Below are 19,713 nucleotides of genomic sequence, written 5' to 3'. Positions count from 1 at the left end.
TGTCACCTGCTCAAAGAGGCCTCCTCTGACAAGCCTAAAGTACTGAACTTCCATTCTTCACCATATACTCACCTCTAGTTACCCCTCGACACATTAACTTTGAGAACTATCAAGTTATCTTGTGTTGTCCCTCGTCTCTGAATACAGACCCAGAGACGGACTTTGTATGGTTCATTACTCTGTTCCTAATACCTACCGAGGCTGGCAGAGTAAGCCCTCAATGATATCTGACTAACGACTGCCTTTCCAGCTGCCAAAGAACAAAGAGCTTAATCATCTGTAACTGAAGACTCCATGGATTCCAGAAAAACCAGCATTCACATCAATTCATCAATGAATTGCGTTTCATTGCAATATTGCAATGAAAAGTCTTTTCCGTTATAGACCTGATGGTAGTTAAGTCCGTACCTAGAGGCAAAGCGAAGCAACATCACTCCAGGTGTGGCCCGGGACCAGCAACATCTGCATCGCTGGGCAGCTTGTCAGAAAAGCAAAATCGGGGCTCTACCAGAGAGCCAGCGAATTAGAATATCTGAGGTTGGAGCCCCTAAAAAATCTGTGTTCAGGAAGTTCGCCCAGTGATTGTAGGTACCATAAAGTTTCGCACAAGTTATTCAGAAATAAAGGTGAGGAAAAAAAAAACAAGAAACGTCGTAAGGACTAAAATCGCCAGGGACAGCTGGAACATTCTTGGTGTCATTTCAATAAGAAACCTCAAAAGAAAGGAGGGTGAATGATACACAAAATTATATGCATGCGTTTGGCTCACACGTGCCACGGGGTAAGGCCCCACACTCCGTTTCGCGGAGGCTTCGCAGACCTAACCTAACAACCAGCGGCGACGTGTCGGCGCTCTGACGCACCAACTCCTGCGTCACGTGACTTCCCCTCCCTCCGGGGGGCGGCACGCTCCAGGAACCGTTCTTCCGGCGACTGACCAGGCCCCCTGAGCCAAAGCAGCCCCGCGGGGCGTGTGAGGGCGCCGTGTCCTACCGTGATTTAGATGTCTGATGCAGTCACTCAGGAGAGCGCCGAACTTCTTCTGGTCCGCGGCGTCGTGGAAGCAGAAGTAGCCGTGTCTGAGGAACGGCTGCCACAGGTACACGGGGAATTCCTTGGGCAAGACCACGAAGGGCTGAGCGTTCTCCTTCTCACTGGAGGCTAACGCAATGTGGAAAACACGAAGACATTTTAAAATGTGCGTCTTTTATTTAAAATACTTATTTTGGGCCGTGAAGGCAGCTCTTTGGGGCGGGCCATGGGACAGAAAGGTGACATGAGATGTCTTCCCAGGATGGCGGGAAATGGCAGTTCAGGCTCCTCTCACTCCCTCCACAGGTGACTGTCTCACTCCAGCAGGTGGCTTCGCCCCCTCCCTGACAGGGACAGCCAAGGCCACCAGACATCGTCTTTCTCAACTTCCTCATATCAAGGATCCGCAAACAGTCTGGGTGGCCCCGCTGGCCCTCTTGAGGCTCACAGGTCTGCCTGCGCAGCCACTCACCCTCCCGTCCCCACAGGCGCCCTTTCCACCAGGCAGCTCGCTCTCTCTGCCCTGCGCTCCCTGGCTCCTCCCTGTCCCTGCCAACCCAGCACTTGCTTCTTCCTGCCTCAGTCTGCTTCCTGCCCCACGAGCCCCGAAACCCCATGGCTGAGGTCGCTGATGTTGTCCTAACTGCCAGCTTGTGGCTGCTTCTTCATTACCTAAGCCTTTTTTTTTCTCATTAGCTAAGACGTTTCACCTGATCTGAAGTATCTCTTGCTGCTGACTACCCCTTCTTTTGAAAACGTTCTCTCCCCTTGACTTGCAGGATCACCTCTCTCCTGGTGTCCTTTGTGCTTTTTGAAAATTGTTTCTTCATGGTCAGCTTTATTGGTTCCTCTGCCCCTTCTCTCCACCCCCCTGCGAAGTGTTGGTATTTTTGCCCTGTTCTGTCCCATTTTGACTAGTCTCTGCTCTCCTTTGGCATGGTCCTCCATTCCATAATATGGAATGTTGTTTCTGCAGGTCCTATTACCTTTTCCTCTATCCTTTCCACCATGCTTTCTCCTAGAAGATTCTCATTCATCCTTTAAAAGTCAGTTCAAAAGCTGCTCCTCTGGGGTGTCTCTGTTGGCACCTCCCCGTGCCCCTAGAGAAAGGGTTGGGTGCTCCCTACCTTGTTCTCCCTAAATATTGTAGAGATCTGTTTTCATGTCTGACAGGCAGGGTGGACGGCACAGAGTGAGATGAGCTCCCCCACTGGTTCTCACACAGTTCCTTTCCCCAGGAAGCAGTACCAGTGCCCTGGAGCTCTTATAAGAGGATGGAAACCGCACCTTACATATCTTTGTATGCTCAGCCCTTAGCACAGCTGTGGAACCGAGGAGATATTCAACTACAGTTTGTTGAGTAAATGTGCTATGTTGTCCTAGGAAATCTTAAAAACTTTAAACGATGGTCTTTTACCACTTACCTCAAAATCAATTCTAAGAAACTCATGTTAAACCATGCTACTATTCAGATCCCTACCTAAATTTTATTCCCTTCCATGCATTCCCGTTATATGATGTTATGCTTGGTTAAATGACCCCCAGCTTATTAGCTTGTGCTCTCTACCTACATAAAATGGGCACCAATCTCAGGGAAGGGAAGGACAAAAGGACCCTCTCAGAGGCCACCGAAAGCACTAGGCATACCCAACAATGGATCAGAGCCACATGGGAGACTCCAGGACAGAGTCTTGCTACCAGCAAATTAATAAATCAAGATTGGATAAATAAAAAATAGATTTCCTGGGGCATATATGGGGACTCTGGTTCAATGTCCTGAAATCTGAAGGTAACAAAGTAGAATGCGCTAGAAGCACAAACTTTGGTGCACCAGTACCTCACAAACTACCTGGCACATAATAGAAGAATGAATCACTGTACAAACGAGTGAATCAATGATTAAATTCGGTAGCACAGACCTCTAGTTGTAACACATATCTGATGAGGGAGCAGAGGGCAAGCTGAGGACCAAGCAAACTGCCCCCTCCCCACTCTATTTTTCAGGTAGTCCTAGCTGCCCTAAAACTAAAGAAAGGGAAAAAACAGATGGTTAACTGACAGAGATCACAGTCCTGCCGGACATGAGTCTCCATCAGTTTACCAATGTCTTAGTGATTTACAAGGAAAAAGCATTCTTATCAATAGCTTAACTTTCAGAGACCCATAACTCGTAACTCAATTTCCTAGAGCCCTAACATCACCCTCCCTTCCATGAGTGATGTGGAAAACTGAGGCAGAAGGGAAAGTAAACAAAATTGAATTTCTTTAGACCTGCAGCCCATTGACAAGGACCTGAGATAAGAGTATAACATTGCTCCAGGAAGCTCCCAACTGTCTTAATGTTAATGCCTTACTAGAAGGAAAAACAAGCCTCCAGTATCCTGAAGTCTTCTTCAGCATATGAAAGTCCTTTTGGACACCTCCCTTTGTCCCTTACATCCCCCAACTCCCAAGTATATAATCAGCCATTCCTCCAACCTCAGTGCAGCAGCTCTTTCTGCCCATGGGGCTGTCCCTGTGCTTTAATAAAATTGCCTTGTCTCACCAACATTCCAAAACTACATCATTATGTATTTTCCCCATTCTTTCTTAGTTATAAAATCCCCAAATTTCATTTGAGCAAGTGACTGTACGATAAAGACTACATTTCCAGCTTCCATTACAGCTTGGTGGGCCCCATCCACTAAGTTCCGGTCAATGGGATAGAAACCGAAGTGGCAGTGAAACTTCCTGAAGGATCCTTAAAAAGAGGGAATGTCCCCACCTCCTTCTCTTTTCTCCTGCCTGCTGTCTGGAATGAGAAAACCATGACTGACGCTCCAACTGATACTGATTGTATCAGTAAGGGCCACAACCTAGAGATAAAGGGAGAGAAAGCTAAAAAGAGTCCCTGACATTTATAGAACTGCCATACCAGCCCTGGACTTGGAATATCCAAAATATTTTTAGCAAAATAATAAAGCCTTATGTATTTGAGTCTTTTGTTGTTTGCAGCAAACTAGATTCTAACTAACAAATGTCACACAAGTGAATCACTTTAGCAAAATATGAAGGCATAATTGATACATCATCTTAGTAGAATACTGTGTAAAGAAGACATACTTATTCATAACCTCTAGTTATGAATCACTTTTTCTCAAGTGAGGTTAATGCCTCCTATCTTCATTGTGCCTTTATTCTTTCCAGCTGAATTAGTATCACACAGTGAGTCTTCCTGATGAACATGGTTTTATGATACAATTCCCCTCACCCTTTCCAAGATGTCACAGTTTTGTACAAACAACTCAAAAGCAACACTGACCCTTTGCATTTAAAAGCTTCAAGCCCCATAAAATTCATTCTTCTTAGTCTCTAGTTATCTCTCATTTAACATTTTACAACAGTTTTCCAGATGCCATTGATCTGCATTTTTTCCGAGTTGAGTTACAAAGATATCACAAATGATCTACTGTAGAATATTCTATTTTTAAAACTCAGAGGGCCACACCATTCAATAAAAAAAAGTCCTTGAAATACCCCAATCCGAAGCCTTGGGTCAAATGGCATTAGTCACACAGGCCTTGTGTTTTTTATTCCTATTCATTTCTTCTGATATGATTTCACCAATAAACCAATAAATGTATTGTCTATTCTGACTGATTTCATTGAAAAGTTCTGCTGGAGAAATTCCGAAGAGTCATCAAGTTGGCATTCCCATTTCTAGCAGCAGCTCCAGAGCCAAGATGACATACAAGTAGATGTTGAAAGAAAATATAATAATATGTATAGTGCACATAAAGTGTTGTTTTAGCTTGAATTACTTAGTAATAGTTTTTTAATCTAGCTTTATGGTCCATGTACTAATCCTATAATAGTGCTATTAAAAACACTACGCTAAGCATTCTACACCAAAATAACAATTGATAAAATGACTATATTTTTCTCCATAAATTCTAATGATATGATTATGCCCATTAATAAGAACCAGGGCTCTCTTCAAGAAACCAAGTAATTACTGTGTGGTATGATTTACACAAAGCCAGATGGAGTTATTATCCACAGTTCGTGAATCTCTATGAAACGCGCTATTTGGCCTCTATATTATCCATCACTTTCACTAATGCAAAAAGTGGAATAAATGAGAATCCAAGAACATTAGAGCTGGAAAGATCCTTCTAGATTTTTAAGTTCAAGGGCCTAGAATTAGAGGATCAGAAACCAGAGAGGCTCAACAATGGCTAGGGAAAACATTGATAAGTGTCACAGAACTAGATAAAAATCCAGCCTCTAAATTTATAATTCAGTACTCTTTCCATGACAGCAATCAGGTATTACTTACAGTTATTACTTACAGATTAATGCAATGCTATTTTTATATAGTAGCTATGAGTGACTGTAATGCTTGTTATTTTGTCAACTCAGGATATTTTATTGCATATCATCCTAAAATTATAAAAATAATATTCTCTGACAGGTCTGGACTTGCTTGCTTAAAGGTGGGATTGTATATTTCATAGAAATAGGGCCCTACCTATTTGTTTCTGTTGCTCTGTATGGTGCAATTAAAGCTGGCATATATTTCGAAGCCTCAAGATGCCTGACAAATGAATGGTACATTTTCCATGGGCTAGAAACACAGTACCTGCCTTGTGTATTACTGAATGTGATTTAAAATAACAGAAGTGGTAAAATGTTTACCCAAATTAGAGAAATTACAATCTTCCATGTGTCTACAGAGAATGTGCGGCTAGCCCAGTTTCTCAACCTCAGCAACTATTCAACTGTAGATACTTCATTGTCAGGGGCTATCCTGTGCAGTATAGCATGCTGCCCTCTACCCACTAAATGCTTATAGCACCAGCCTCCCACGTTGTGACAACCAAAAATGTCTCCAGACACTGCCAAATGTCCTGCAAAATCCCCTTCCGCCATTGAGAACCACTGGTCTAGCAAAACAAAGCCAGTGTCGGAATTTTGCCTTGAGAAAGAATGCTCAGTGACTCACCAATAGGGTCTGGGAAAAACCGATCAGATAACAAATTATATTCATCTTCTGAGGTTAACACCTTGCCACCAGCTGGAAGAATTCGGCTTTTAGGAGTCGCTCCTCTCTGATAGGCCTGGGGAGAAAAAGGCATAAATAGGTGATTTTTTTCCCCCATTTGGATTTTTGGAAAATGCCAAGAATATTAGAGACACAGGCACACACACTCAGAGATAACAATTCCTACACTATGTCTCTGAGGAAGAGCCACATATTTAAAAAATATGTTTTGTGTACCTGTGACTTGCAAAGTACTTTAGTGATGGTCACAAAATGGTAAATCAGAGTCCTTAATCTCAGGAGATTCACTCTAGGTATGTTTCTCAAGTGGGGAAGACATCTTAGTAACTTCGAAATCCTGCACCACACTTAGCATTTCAGATGCTAGCACCTGAATCATTCTCATAACCACAAGGGTGATGATGCATATAGACACTCCCTGCACAAAAGGCTTGGGGACCGATGATGAATGACATGGAGGACATATAATTGCAATGATGGTTGCCATGGATTTTCACCCAAAACAGAAAAGTGTTGTCATGATAAGACATGACACCATGTGAGACTGTTTTGCAGTAAAATGATCTAGGATGGAAATGCAACATCATGACATAAGAACAAATTCTGGCCAGCAGACAAAAAGCTCTGCTGTTTGGAAAATGTAAAAGAGGGGCAGAGAGGGGCGCCTGGGTGGCTCAGTTGGTTAAGTATCTGTCTTTGGCTCAGGCCGTGATCCCAGTGTCCTGGGATGGAGTCCAGCTTCGGCCTCCTTGCTCAGCGGGGAGCCTGCTTCTCCCTCTGCCCACCCCCTGCTTGTGCTCTCGCTCACTGTCTTTCTCTCTCTCTCTCAAATAATTAAATGGAATCTTAAAAAAAAAAAAAAAGAAGAAGGGCAGAGAATTGCTACTGCTCCAGAGCAGTTTGTGCGGCAGATCCACTCACGAAGACAGACAGATAAGGTAAAATTGAAGTATGTGCCTCTGATGGGAGGGCTTATGTCACGGCAAAATTCTGAGAATAACAGCCTCAACGCAAATTGAGAATTGAAACCAAGAAACTGTATGACCCAAAATCTAGAGTATGCTTTTGGGGAAAACTAAAATAATGTTGACCAGGGTAACAAAATCAGAATAACAATAACACGTTCTCCATCAATAAGATGGCGAGTGAAGAGTCCCAAACAAAACAAATTATTTTCTTTTTAAATTTTTTTGAAGATTTTTTTATTTATTTGAGACAGCGGTACAGAATGGGGCAGAGCAGAGGGAGAGGGAGAAGCAGACTCCCTGCAGAGCAGAGAGCCCGAGGCAGAGCTTGAACCAGGACCCTGGGATCATGACCTGAGCCAAAGGCAGACGATTAAGAGACTGAGCCACCCAGGAGCCCCAAAACAAATCCTTGCATATTTAAGAAGGTTGTTCTCCATTTGTTTGGTTTTTTTTTAAGATTTTTTATTTGAGAGAAAGCATGAAAGAGAGAGAGATCACAAGCAGTGGGGAGGGGTAGAGGGAGAAGAAGACTCCCCGTGGAGCAGGGAGCCCGATGGGGGACTCATCCCAGGACCCCGGAATCATGACCTGAGCCGAAGGCAGGTGCTCAACCAACCAAGCCACCCAGGCGCCCCGGTTGCTTTCCATTTGTAAGAACCCCTACTCAACTGCTTAAGCACATGAGGGACCCAGAGCACAACACAGAAGAATCTAAAGTTGTGACTCTGAGAAAGTCTAAGAGCAGTTCAGCTCAGACTGAATCGCGTTATTTTTTCTAACAGGCCCCAATCTGGACTTTTATAAACTTTATGTTATTTAATCCTCAAAACAGTGCTATGAGTTATTTTCTCCATTTTATAAATGAGAAAAATGAAGCTCAAAGAACTTGTCAATGGCCCAGCAGTGAGTTGGTGACAAATCTCAGATTCATACCCGGGTCTGTCCAGAAAGTGTACAGGAAGTAGGGCATGATTATTGAATGAGAACGTTTCATTTTTTCCTGCTTAATTACCTTCCAAAACCAGACTCTCAATGAAATAATAGGCAATTTATAGGTACTTAATATATAACTCTTAGGTATAATAAAAAAATGCCCTTCTATAAATTAAAAAAACAGGATATTATTAAAACTTTGAGGAATTATGACAAACCGTATGGGCACTTTTAAAAATTTCCAAGTTTTTAACAGACTAAAGCGCCCCTGGGGTGCTCTGCAGGCACCCCTATAAAATTTCCAAGTTTTTAAAAAAATATGTAGTTATTACCAAATTCAGTGACCATATCTTAACAACCTGAACAAGTTTATTTAAAAATGATGAGCAAAGCAAAGAAAGCAATATAGTCCATAAATTGCAAGTTGAAGGAGCAAGCTTGAGAAAATGAAAAGAAGGAAAAAACACCAAAATCTGATTCAAAGTTAAAAGTTCAGTTAGTGCCAAATGTGGTGAAAACCCTAATAAATCCAAGAGCAAGCTCTATGAGTGTTTCCTCTCAATTAGTTAGTAGTAATCGTACTGTAACGGCTGTACATTGGGCTCTGCCAGTGGTTGGCCATATGCTAAGTGCTTTAATATGTTCATTTATTAAATCCTTACAACAACATGGTCACGAAGGGATGGATCATGCTCACCATTTTACAGATGAGAAAATAGCGGCTCAAGGAGATCTATAACTTATTCAAGGACACATATCTAGTAACTGGCAAAGGTGTGATTCAAAGCCCATTACATTAACCATTATGCTCTACTGCCTCTTCTCAAGCTTCCCTGACAGAACATTGTAATGTGCCATACAAAATATGAGGTGATTTGTTTTATTTTAAGATTTTATTTATTTATTTGAGAGAGAGAGAGAGAGTACGAGTGGGAGAAGGAGCAGAGAGAGAGGGAACCCAACGTGTGACTCAATCCCAGGACCCCGGGATCGTGATCTGAGCAGAAGTCAGACGCTTAACCGACTGAGCCACCCAGGCGCCCCTGAGGTGATTTATTATCATTATCATTATTGTATGTAGTGCATTGATAATTTGCTTCTGAGAGCAAATCAAGTGTTGAATAAAGTCCTAAGATACATAAGCAGAGAAGATATTAGCTTAATGAATGTTGAAAAGAATAAGACTACCCAGGAGAGCACTTGAACTTTGCCTGGTAGCCTGTGGAATAAGTTCAAACTGTATTTTATTTCTATTTCCCATCAGAAATGGAAAGGAAGCACATTGACTTGTCAATCTGAAGCCTCTTCCTAATGTTTTAGCATCCGAGGTATTACTCCAAGTATCCATGGAGGTTGTCCTGACTGTTCTTAAACTTGGAGTCAAGAAAGCAGAGTTTTAAACCTGGTACCACCTTCAACTGATAAACATTCACTCCAAAAGGAGCTTGAGGATCTATGTAGACTAAAAATGTGTACAGTGCAAGATCTGGAAGGAACCAGTGGGATCATTCAGCCTGACTCTCTGGTGTAACTGAGGCCCAACCTAAACTTTTGTTTTCCCAATTCACTGCCCAGTGTTTTTTCCTTAGACCAAATGACCTCCCCATGTGAGGAGAGAAATGGGAACCAACAAAAACGGAAGTCCTCTCACGTGCTAGGCACTTTATACATGACCTCATTTTCTCCATAGTTTGCAGACATATTAGATAGCCATCTAATGATTTTTTTTTAAGATTTTATTTATTTATTTGATAGAGACATAGCGAGAGAGGGAACACAAGCAGGGGGAGTGGGAGAGGGAGAAGCAGGCTTCCCGCAGAGCAGGGAGCCCGATGCGGGGCTTGATCCCAGGACCCTGGGATCATGACCTGAGCCGAAGGCAGACACTTAACGACTGAGCCACCCAGGCGCCCGCCATCTAATGATTTTACAGAAAAATCATATGATAACCAGGAAAAAGTTAAATGAAAAAAATCTGTAAGTAGAATGAAGTCTTGAAATGTTTGAATTTTTAGGAACCCATGTAAATGCAGTCATAGTCTTATTAAGTAACTTCTCAGCCGCTTGTCACATAGGAGGCTTACCAGTAGGAAGACATGGAGACATTGAGCCAAGAGGGAGAGATATGAGGGCAGTGACTGAAAAAGACCTTGAAGCTGAATGATCCTAGGAAGGGCTCCTGCACTGGTCACTTGGTGTAACCTATTTTCACACTCCCTTGCAATTACTCGTTCCAAGTCTATCTTGCCCGCTGGACTGCAAGCATCTGTCTCACCTGCTGTTAGAGGCTCAGAACCTTCTATAACACTTGGCTATCATAGGCATTCAGTAAACATGTTAACTGAAGTAAGTAGCTGCATGAGTGAGTGCTTATTGAAGGAATCAGTCTCAAAGGAGAGGGCATATGAGTCAACCCAGCCAATGTTGAAGAATGTTGCAAGAACCACTACAAACAAACATCATACCTCTTTGTTCTCATAGCTCTCCACAGCAAAATCATTTTTGACCACAATGTACCGCTCCTTCCATTTCTTTATGTCGTCAGCAAACTGTGATAGCTCTGCTTCATACAGAACAATTCCAGGCTCCAATGGTGGCTTTAAAGAAGGTGAATATCATTAATCATGACAACAAAAAATAACATAGCATGCTATTGCTATCACTAAGTCTATCCATGGGAGTTCAAGGAATGTTTTCAGAAACTATCATGTGCTGAGATCCTGGGGAAATTGTGGCTTCCCCCACCTCTCTCCATACTTTCCCTTCCTGCTCCCTCTGACCAAATGCAAATATTTGTCTTATTGATATGTTTTTGACTTTCATTTCCCTCCATTATGCTACAAAAAGAGAAGCGGATGGTTGAAGGGATTGTAGTAATAAGGTTGTGCCTTGTATACATGTCATTTAAGGATCGTTGATAAACTCTGGAAGAGGTAGGTAAGTGTAAGTTGTGGCTGTATACCCCAACACCGTGAATATCCCTGAAAACAGGAGAATTAATAGGCTGCTCCTGTATCCACCATACCTTCAGGTACAGGCTCGAGGGTCAATGTTCAGTGGTCTTCCCAGATCTAAAAGCCCTGGGGACCCAGACTGTAAACCCTTGCCCCATGTGCATGCTCCTCAAAGAGACTGTGTTCACCCTCTGGTTGAAGAACAAGCAGGCTAGCCAGCAAACTGCAGTTCTACCTTTCTACTTAAGTAAAAGTTTGAAGCTTTCTTATTAACCTTGATGACATATGTGCTATAGGGAAGTCTCTGCTAGATTCTTAGTTAGGTCTCCCTTTGGGTTAACTGTGTAAGGAATAACTCCCATCCTGTCTCATGGTAAAATCCCTGTATTATCTCAAAATACAGGAATGGGCCTCCTGTCTTTCACGTGTCACTGAATTTATATCTCTTTTCCCTTTATTAAAAAAAATCAAAGTGCTTTTAGAAACGTATCCCTCCACCTTCAAGCAAAATTTACATGAAGCATACGGAGAAGACAGATACACTAATCTTTTTGAGACTTGGCTAAGGGATGAACTAAATTGCCTTCTGAATTTATTCTGTCCTGACAGATAAAAGAGGCCGTTTCCTATCTTGCCTCATTAACAGGTAAGAGAGGATCTCACTCTTCTCTTTAAATGAGACTGAACCCATGTATAGGCTGAACTTTATAGTTCTATGTGCAGCATTTTTTTTAACCTGGGCCACTCAAATCAACTGATACACTTGTTAAAAATGTGGCCTTACCCTAGACTTACTATATCAGAATCTCTGGAGGTGTGGGCCAAACTGCATTTTTAACAAGCTCCCTACATTGTGAGAATCACTCTTCTATGGGAATGACACCCATGCTGCTAAATCTATTGGTCAACTTAAATTCTAAGCGGTATCTGACCCATTTATCACTCCCTCCTTCTTGTAAGCCCTTCTTTATTTGCCTTCTGGCACATTCCTCTTTCCTGATTTTCTCCTCCTGCAAGGCTATTTCTTATCAATCCATCTCGCTGGATCCTTCTTTTCCTGGTCTCCAAATGTCAACTAATTACCTATTCACTATTTCCACAGGTGTATGTCAAATAAGCATCTCAAACTTACATGGCCAAAAGGGAACACGTGATTCCCATCCACCTCGGACCCTTCCTTCTGAGTAAAAGACAACTCCATGTACTTATTTGCGCAGGCTAAAAACCAAGTAGTCATCCCTGACTTTCTCTCTTCTATAATGTCCTATCCAATGCATCAGCAAGTTCCATCAGCTCTATCTCAAGTCCATTTTGACTTGGACCTTTCCTCACAACTGCTACCATCACCACCCTCATCCAACTTGCCTTCACCCTTCTTCTCTTGCATTGCTACTGTGTCCTCCTCACCCATCTCCAAGTTCCCCTCTTATCCCTCATCATGGTCTATTCACTATGGAGAGGCCAGAGAGAGCACTGAAAATTCCAAGTTACTCTGTATTTGATATCCTCCAATAACTTCTCTTCATATTTACAAATAAAGACCCTTATCACAGTCTACATCTCCTCCATGGTCTGGTCCTTCCCTTTCACTCTGTAGTCATTTATCATCCTTTCTTCCTTGCTCGCGCTGCTCTTAGCACATAGCCTTCCTGATGTGCTTATGACTGCTGTAGGGCCTTTGCACTTACTGTTCCATATCCTGCAGATATTCGCACAGCCTACTCTTATTTCACTCCAGTTCCCGCTCAAATTTCATCTTCACAGAGGGCTTCTCTGATCATTTTCTCTAAAATAAGGCTCCTGCTTTATTTTTCTTTGAGCATTTATTATGACCTGATATCACCTGATACTTGTTTCTTTATTTGTTTACTGCCTCCTACTTTTAAATATATACAGGAAAGCAGAGAATTTGTCTTGATCCCCAATTCTTGGAATAGGGCTTGACACATAGTAGGTGTCAATGAATGAATATGTGTTGAGGTTGTGGGTAATTATTATCATGGAGCAAAGGAGAAAGAATAAGTCAGGGGATTCGAAGAAAAAAATCATATTTGATCAATGACCAAAACAAAAATGCCCATAATATGAGGCACTAAAATTATGACTTTTTTAAAACTGAACTTCACTACAGCAAGTCAAATTTCCTGATATTAAAGCATCATGTGGGAAAAACAATAAAATTGGATCATACTAGTTTTCTTTCTATATGGATTACACCATCAACAAGAAACCATACACTCTAACTTCCAGACAGATAGAGTTTTTTGAACATGAAATGATTTGAGAACAGATTTTTTTAAACTGCCATTTAAATTACTGTTTATTTCAGAAATATGATGAGTTATAAAGCATTCTTCAGTGGGAGAAACTGTCAACCAAATGTCCATAGGTTACCTTGGTCTTCAAAAATTGTGATGTTAAATCTCTTTGCTGTTCTACTTCACTGCGTACATGATTGCAGAAAGCCACGGAGTACTGGCGACTATAGTAGGGACTGAAGTTTTTGATAGTAGCCTCAGTTTTCCCTAGAAAAATATGAAAATTAGAAATTAGAAATGCAGCATCTCTTACAGAATAGACACATATCTACCCCTCTAAGACCACTGTTTCCCAGGGATTTGTTATGAGTTCACATTCCCTGAGAACTTTGTAACATGCCATACGTGCCTTTATCTCTCCCTCTCCCTGACATCATCCTGAGAGACTCTGCTATCCCTAAGGACCATCCATCCAGTAACCGATAGAAATTTTCACATTGCCAAGGCCATAAACTCAGCCATCCTTCTAAATCTTTCTACAACTACCATTCTACCTTACCTGATTCTCCACTTCAACTTGCTCTTCATCCACCTCTACCTCCAGTCACCCAACTCTTACACAATAATCCCAGGGTCCACCATTTCAATTCCACACACACAATATTCTGTTTTTGTTAAGACCCCTGAGACTCCACCTCATCTTGCTGACCCACAGCCCTGGATAAAATCAACAAACTATTTCTTCTAGTTCTGCCCCCTGTGTTTCTGGGTAAATTTTTTGTGTGACTCAAAGCCTTATACAATTACTATGAGGTAGAGGGAAAAGCTTTGGTTTGAGAGTCTAGAGACCTGAGCTGTGGTCCCAATTCCAGGGAGGCAGAAACCAGCTGGATGACCTCAGTTGAGTCCTTCATTCTCTCCGGGCTCCAGTGTCCCTAACTATAAAGGAAGGTGCTCACTAGTCCATACTTTTCTTGGAAACTATATGACACTGAAGTATAAACATGAGTATAGCTGCCTTCCAATAGTGACCAGCAACTGCATTATGATCTCTTAGCACCAAAAGAAAATAAAGCTTAGGATCAATCACGGTGGGGAAGGGGGCAGTTGGAGGACTCAAGATGGAAGAAGAGGGAGAGTCAGGCACTAGGAATATTCTTGAGCTTTTCCAACCTGTGCTTAGCTTTAGAGTGTAGGGAAGTTGCAAAGGAGGGAAAGGAGAAAAAGAAATTGGGGAGGAAGGGCAAAGGAATATTCTGAGACAGATTAGAAATCCTCACAACCTTTCAAGGACTTGCTACAAAGTAGAGAAATAAACACAGGTCCCACTGACTGTGCTTACAAACTGTTAGTCCTTGGAATAAGATGTTATCTTGAGAAAAAATAAACCTGATATGATATTCCAGAATATTTTTAAATACTTTCATGTGAACTTGGCATAATTTTTGTTTTCAAATTTGATATAGTCACAGAGAAATACTAAAATATAACATACCGGCAAGATTTGTTTAGAGCTATTATGCATGTAAAATTTCAAAAATAAGTGAAGAGTTCTAACCCCATAGATTGAGATATTCAATATGAGAACCTTGAATTCATAGCATTCAAAGACCCATAGTGTATGAGTAATCCCTTTATATGAAGAATCCCACTTTAGCTCAGGCATTTAAATCCCATACTATGTATGAGGTAAAAGCGAATTCTTGCTTATTCCCTCAATAAAATGACATTTTTGGGTCATATTTATGGGCTTTAATAACTATTACTTGAAAGGTGCTTTGAGACCCATTAATAATAGGTTCTGTAGAAATGCAAATAAAAGCTCCTATAATTTGAATCAGGCATGCTTTTGCTTGCTCTGTGAGTCCATGGTATGACTATTAATCAGTATTTGCATAATACTTTAATATACTCAGGCTTTATAATTATCTAATTGGTTAATATTTTTATTAGCTTTTATATAATACATAAATAAAATTCTAGATCCTTGTCTATAATTTTCTTACATAGGAGTAGGATATCTTTAAGAATTCCCACAATAAGAATGAGTCTCACATCACCAAAACATATAAACAATTAACAAAATTTGCCCTTTGGGACCAAGTGACCACTATTTTGTCTAACAGAAGAGCAGCCTGCTAATTTATGATACTAATTTTTGCACTCCTGCAAGCATTTGGATTTAAATGAAAGAAGGTGGATGCCATTTTATGATGAGCTCTACAAACCTTTGAAACTTGATTTCCTGCCACATCACAAAGCCTCACCCAAGGATGCCCTGTTTCTACAGAGGTGTTACAATGCCACCACTCCCTTCCAGTGTATGAGAAAAATGCTTCTGTGATTTGAGTGTCAACACATCTTCCACCAGGCAGCATTTATAAAAAAGGGATTGCAGCTTCCTTTGGTAATTAACCTAATGACTGGTTCAAAATGTGAATGAAACAGCTAACAATATCAGAAGTTCTAGGGGGAAAAGAACCTAAAGCGATTCTCAAAAGGTATCTAGATTTTATTATTATTATTTTTTAAGATTTTATTTATTTATTCATGAGAGACAGAGAGAGAGGCAGAGGCAGAGGGAGAAGCAGGCTCCCCGTGGAGCAGGGAGCCCAATGCGGGACTCGATCCCAGGACCCTGGGATCATGACCTGAGCCGAAGGCAGACGCTTAACCGACTGAGCCACCCAGGCGTCCCTGGGTATCTAGATTTTAGATTAAGCCTATCTAAACCCAAATATAGGAACACCGAAGTATAGATCTTGACATTTAGAGAAAAGCCTAGTGTTGGGGCAAAATACACTTTGGTTAGGAAGATGGACTCTGGAATCAGAAAGACTTGGGTTTGAATGCCATCTCTGCTACTTACCAGCAGTGGGACCTTATGCAAGTTAATTCCCCTCATATAAAATGAAGACAAAAGGAGCATTCTCATAGTGTTATTGTAGTTATTCATGAAATAATGCAGTAAACTGCTCAGCACAGTAGCTGGCACATAGAAAGTGCTCAATAATCAATAGTAATTAAATCAATCATGATAATGGTGATGAGCACCCAAGCCAACCGCCAGGGGAAGGTCCTGAAGCTGAACTAAGGAATCAGGGAGAAGATAAAAGCAGGCTCTCTTGTGTAACTCTTCAGCTGGGGCCATCCTGCCCAGCTGCACACCGAACAGCCATCCCACTCATTGCAGGTTCTAAACAAACATAACCGACATTTTCACAGACGTTTCAGGAACACTTACCAGCACATACAGGACCCTCGGTACATATCTAAATGAAAACCAACTAAATAAAATATTGGTATTAAGGAACCAGAGTGAAAAGCATGAGTTAGTTACCGTGTTACATTGAGCCTCTCTCTCCCTGAGCCTCAATTTTCTCATGTAAAATGGGTAAATTGCCCATTTTCACTGGTTTTGTGAGGATTAAGTGAGATATTCTGTAGGTAAAAAAGTGCCTAGAGTAGTGCCTGACACTAGTTGCTCAATAAATTTTGACTGTTATTACTAGTATTTAATATTCCACTATGAAAATATTCCAATAAGTGGATCAGCCCACAGACACCACATAAAATAACCTCAGCCAAAAGCAGCTTGTTTTCCAGTTTTCAAGATTCTTGAGTATTGAACTGCCTTCATCCGCCCCCCGCCCCCGCAACCCCTGCTGCGATTTAGTATCACATTCCTTTTCCTAAATTGTAAAACAGAGCACTTTTTTTCACTAAAAAGAGGCTAATCAATAATAAAAAGATTAGAACCAATGGAGGCTTCTTCCACATTTTCTGCACAGGTATATTTCTTATAATTGCAGCCTGTGCAGGGCATTGTGTTGGTACAACTAACTCAACCAAGCTACTCATAACACGCTTCGGGCTAATCAGTACCAAAGCTGAAAGAACACTCTTCAACAGCTCTGTCTATGACACTTAGGTTCAGTGTGATTTTGTAAAAGTCAGAAAAGCATCATCTGGCCCCCTTAAAGCCGTTTGAATTCGTACAGCCTGAAAAACTCAACACTGTCCTTTGATTCCTTCTCCTTTGTGCTCATAGTCAATCATCAGCAATCATCAGATCTTGTCCCTTCTCTTCCTACAATATTTCTTGACCCATCCCCTTGGCCCCATCCCAACTAGCACACCTTCAACACTGTAAAAGTCTCTTAATCTGCCCTCAGTATCACAGCGGGGACATAAACAAACAAACAACAACAAAAGTTCTAGCTCTCAGCTCTAAAAGAGGAACAAAAAAAGTCAAAACCAGAGCGGGAGGTGGGGAATGCCAGTGCCGATACACAGATCCTGGGGGGGGGGGGGGGGCCATGGGAAATAAGCCAAAGCTTGGTCAGTATGGCAGAGGCAGGTCCTGGGGATTGGCCAGAGTGAGTCCCGGGCTGATGGAGCAGAACATGAGAGGCTGAGCCCAAGCTGGCCACTATGGCCTCACTCACCAGAAAGGAGCACAAGTTACCAAGGCCCAGATGTTAGAGTGGGGAATCGTCCGTGAGAACCAGGTCTTGCCCTTAACGCTCCCAGGGAACTCTTGAAAACCTCATGGTCATGGAGCTACAGTCCTCTGGTTCCTGGCCTGACAAGTTTCATTTGACAGGTTGCTACAAGATCATGTCACTACCTTCATAAAAACCTTCAACAGTTTCCCCATTGCCCAGAGTAGTAACCACTTAACCCAGCGCCAAAGGCCCTGTGATCTGGCCCTGATTGTCCTGATTTCCTACCTCTCCTACTCAAACTAAATCTCCTTGCCCCCTGTACATGCTCATGCCTTCACCCCTCCTTTCTCCCCCTAAATGCCCTGCCAGCCACTTTCAGATCCTTCAAGCCCAGATGGTGATTCCATCCGAAAAAGAAGTTGGTTCTCCCCAACAATCTCACCTTCTTTTGTGTTCTTCCAAAACTGTGGTCCACTTTGCTACAGCTGATTAAATATACCTTATCTCTTCTCCAAGGGTATACTGTATTTATGTACTCGGCAAATATTTGTTGAATGAATGAAAGAACGGCTGAGTAAATATTTAAGAGTAAAGCCAAGTACAACGCATCATAATCTTGAAACCCATGCCAATGTCCCCAGAAAGGAGAAACGCACAGTTCTCAGCTCGAATATTTTTTTTGAGATTTATTTATTTTTTAATTTTTTTTTAGAAAGAGAGAGAGAGTGTGAGTGAGTGGGGGGGAGGGGCAGAAGGACAGAATTTTCAAGAAGACTCTCTGTGAGCGCAGAGCCCGATTATACTCGCCTTGATCTCACGACCCCACGACCCATGAGATCATGACCTGAGCCAAAAACCAAGAGTCAGATGCTTAACTGACTGAGCCACCCAGGCGCCCCTCAACTATTTATTATTAAAAATATACACTCTCAAAGCTCAACTCATTCATTTTTTTAAAAAATCAGACTTACTGATTAATTCCTTTTAAGCTTTTATATGAATTTTGTCCATGAAATTATATGTGGGGAATTATTTACAAACAAAAGCCTTCCTTAGTTTATTTGTTTTTCTTGACCAATGTGCAATCATGGGAAGTATATGAAGTCTTACATGCAGTAAAACTTACATGAAGTCTGAAAAACCTAAAAGATTTGTGTATTTTTTTATCCTAGAAGTTTCTTTGTTAACCTTCCAGTTCTGTAGTAATTCAACTCCAATCTAGTCTTTATCATTAGTTTTCTTTCTTGAAAGATACTGTTTATAGTGGATTATTCCTAGTTTTCCCATCATTCGTAGCATCAATATAACTATAATATATTCTAAAGTCTTCTCTGAAATACACAGATTCCTCCCTCTTCAAATACTTTTAGAAAAATAACTCATAAGTACAGAAAGATATAAAAAATCCAAACATATTTTTGCTATATTTCCTTCTAAACTTTTTTATAAAAAATTTTTAAATAGTTGAGAATATTATATTTTGTATCCAGTTTTATTTATATAACATTTCATCGTTTTTTCCTATACTACCCCCCAAAATCACTATTTTCAAATGTTGCATTTTTATTGTTACTATGAAAAAGAAAAATACAAAAAAAATGTTTTAAAGATTTATTTGTGAGAGAGAGAGAACAAATGGGGGTGGGAGGCAGAGGGAGAGGGAGAAGCAAACTCCCCACTGAGCAGGGAGCCCGACACAAGGCTTGATCCCAGGGCTTCATGATCATGAACTGAGCGGAAGGCAGATGCTTGACTGACTGAGCCACCCAGGTGACCCAAATACAAAATTTTTTAAAAAATGGATTTATTTTAACAAAGTGGCTATTTCCCCAAAACTGATCCAAATCCACACATGAGAAGAGGATTAAGTAAACCTTTGACACATTTTCTTAAAAACTGTTGAGGTTTCTGGTGAAGATTAATTTGGAGGAACAAGAGAAGTAGCTCTAAAAAATAAAATATTTAATATTTATAAAATAGAGTATAATATCCACTATTGTTTATTTTCCCCAGAGTTTCTCAAATTATAAAAGTTTAAAAGTCCTGATGAATTACAACATCAGCTTTAGTCTCAGG

At 41.2% G+C, this 19,713-nt stretch overlaps 1 protein-coding gene across 1 annotated transcript in view; it reads right to left on the bottom strand.

The window, feature by feature from the left end:
* Window positions 1-19,713, bottom strand: part of NIBAN1 (niban apoptosis regulator 1) — a 153,173-nt gene that overhangs the window by 77,657 nt on the left and 55,803 nt on the right. The window contains exons 2-5 of the mRNA XM_078078053.1: window positions 13,326-13,456; window positions 10,443-10,574; window positions 6,017-6,131; window positions 994-1,161 (exon numbers count right to left, since the gene is read on the bottom strand). Coding sequence (XP_077934179.1) covers window positions 994-1,161; window positions 6,017-6,131; window positions 10,443-10,574; window positions 13,326-13,456 — 546 coding nt within the window. The remainder of the gene's footprint in view (window positions 1-993; window positions 1,162-6,016; window positions 6,132-10,442; window positions 10,575-13,325; window positions 13,457-19,713) is intronic.

Source organism: Halichoerus grypus, chromosome 7, assembly GCF_964656455.1.
Source record: "Halichoerus grypus chromosome 7, mHalGry1.hap1.1, whole genome shotgun sequence".
NCBI lineage: Eukaryota > Metazoa > Chordata > Mammalia > Carnivora > Phocidae > Halichoerus > Halichoerus grypus.
Note: the sequence above shows the minus strand (reverse complement) of the source record. Positions and strands in the feature narration are given on the sequence as shown.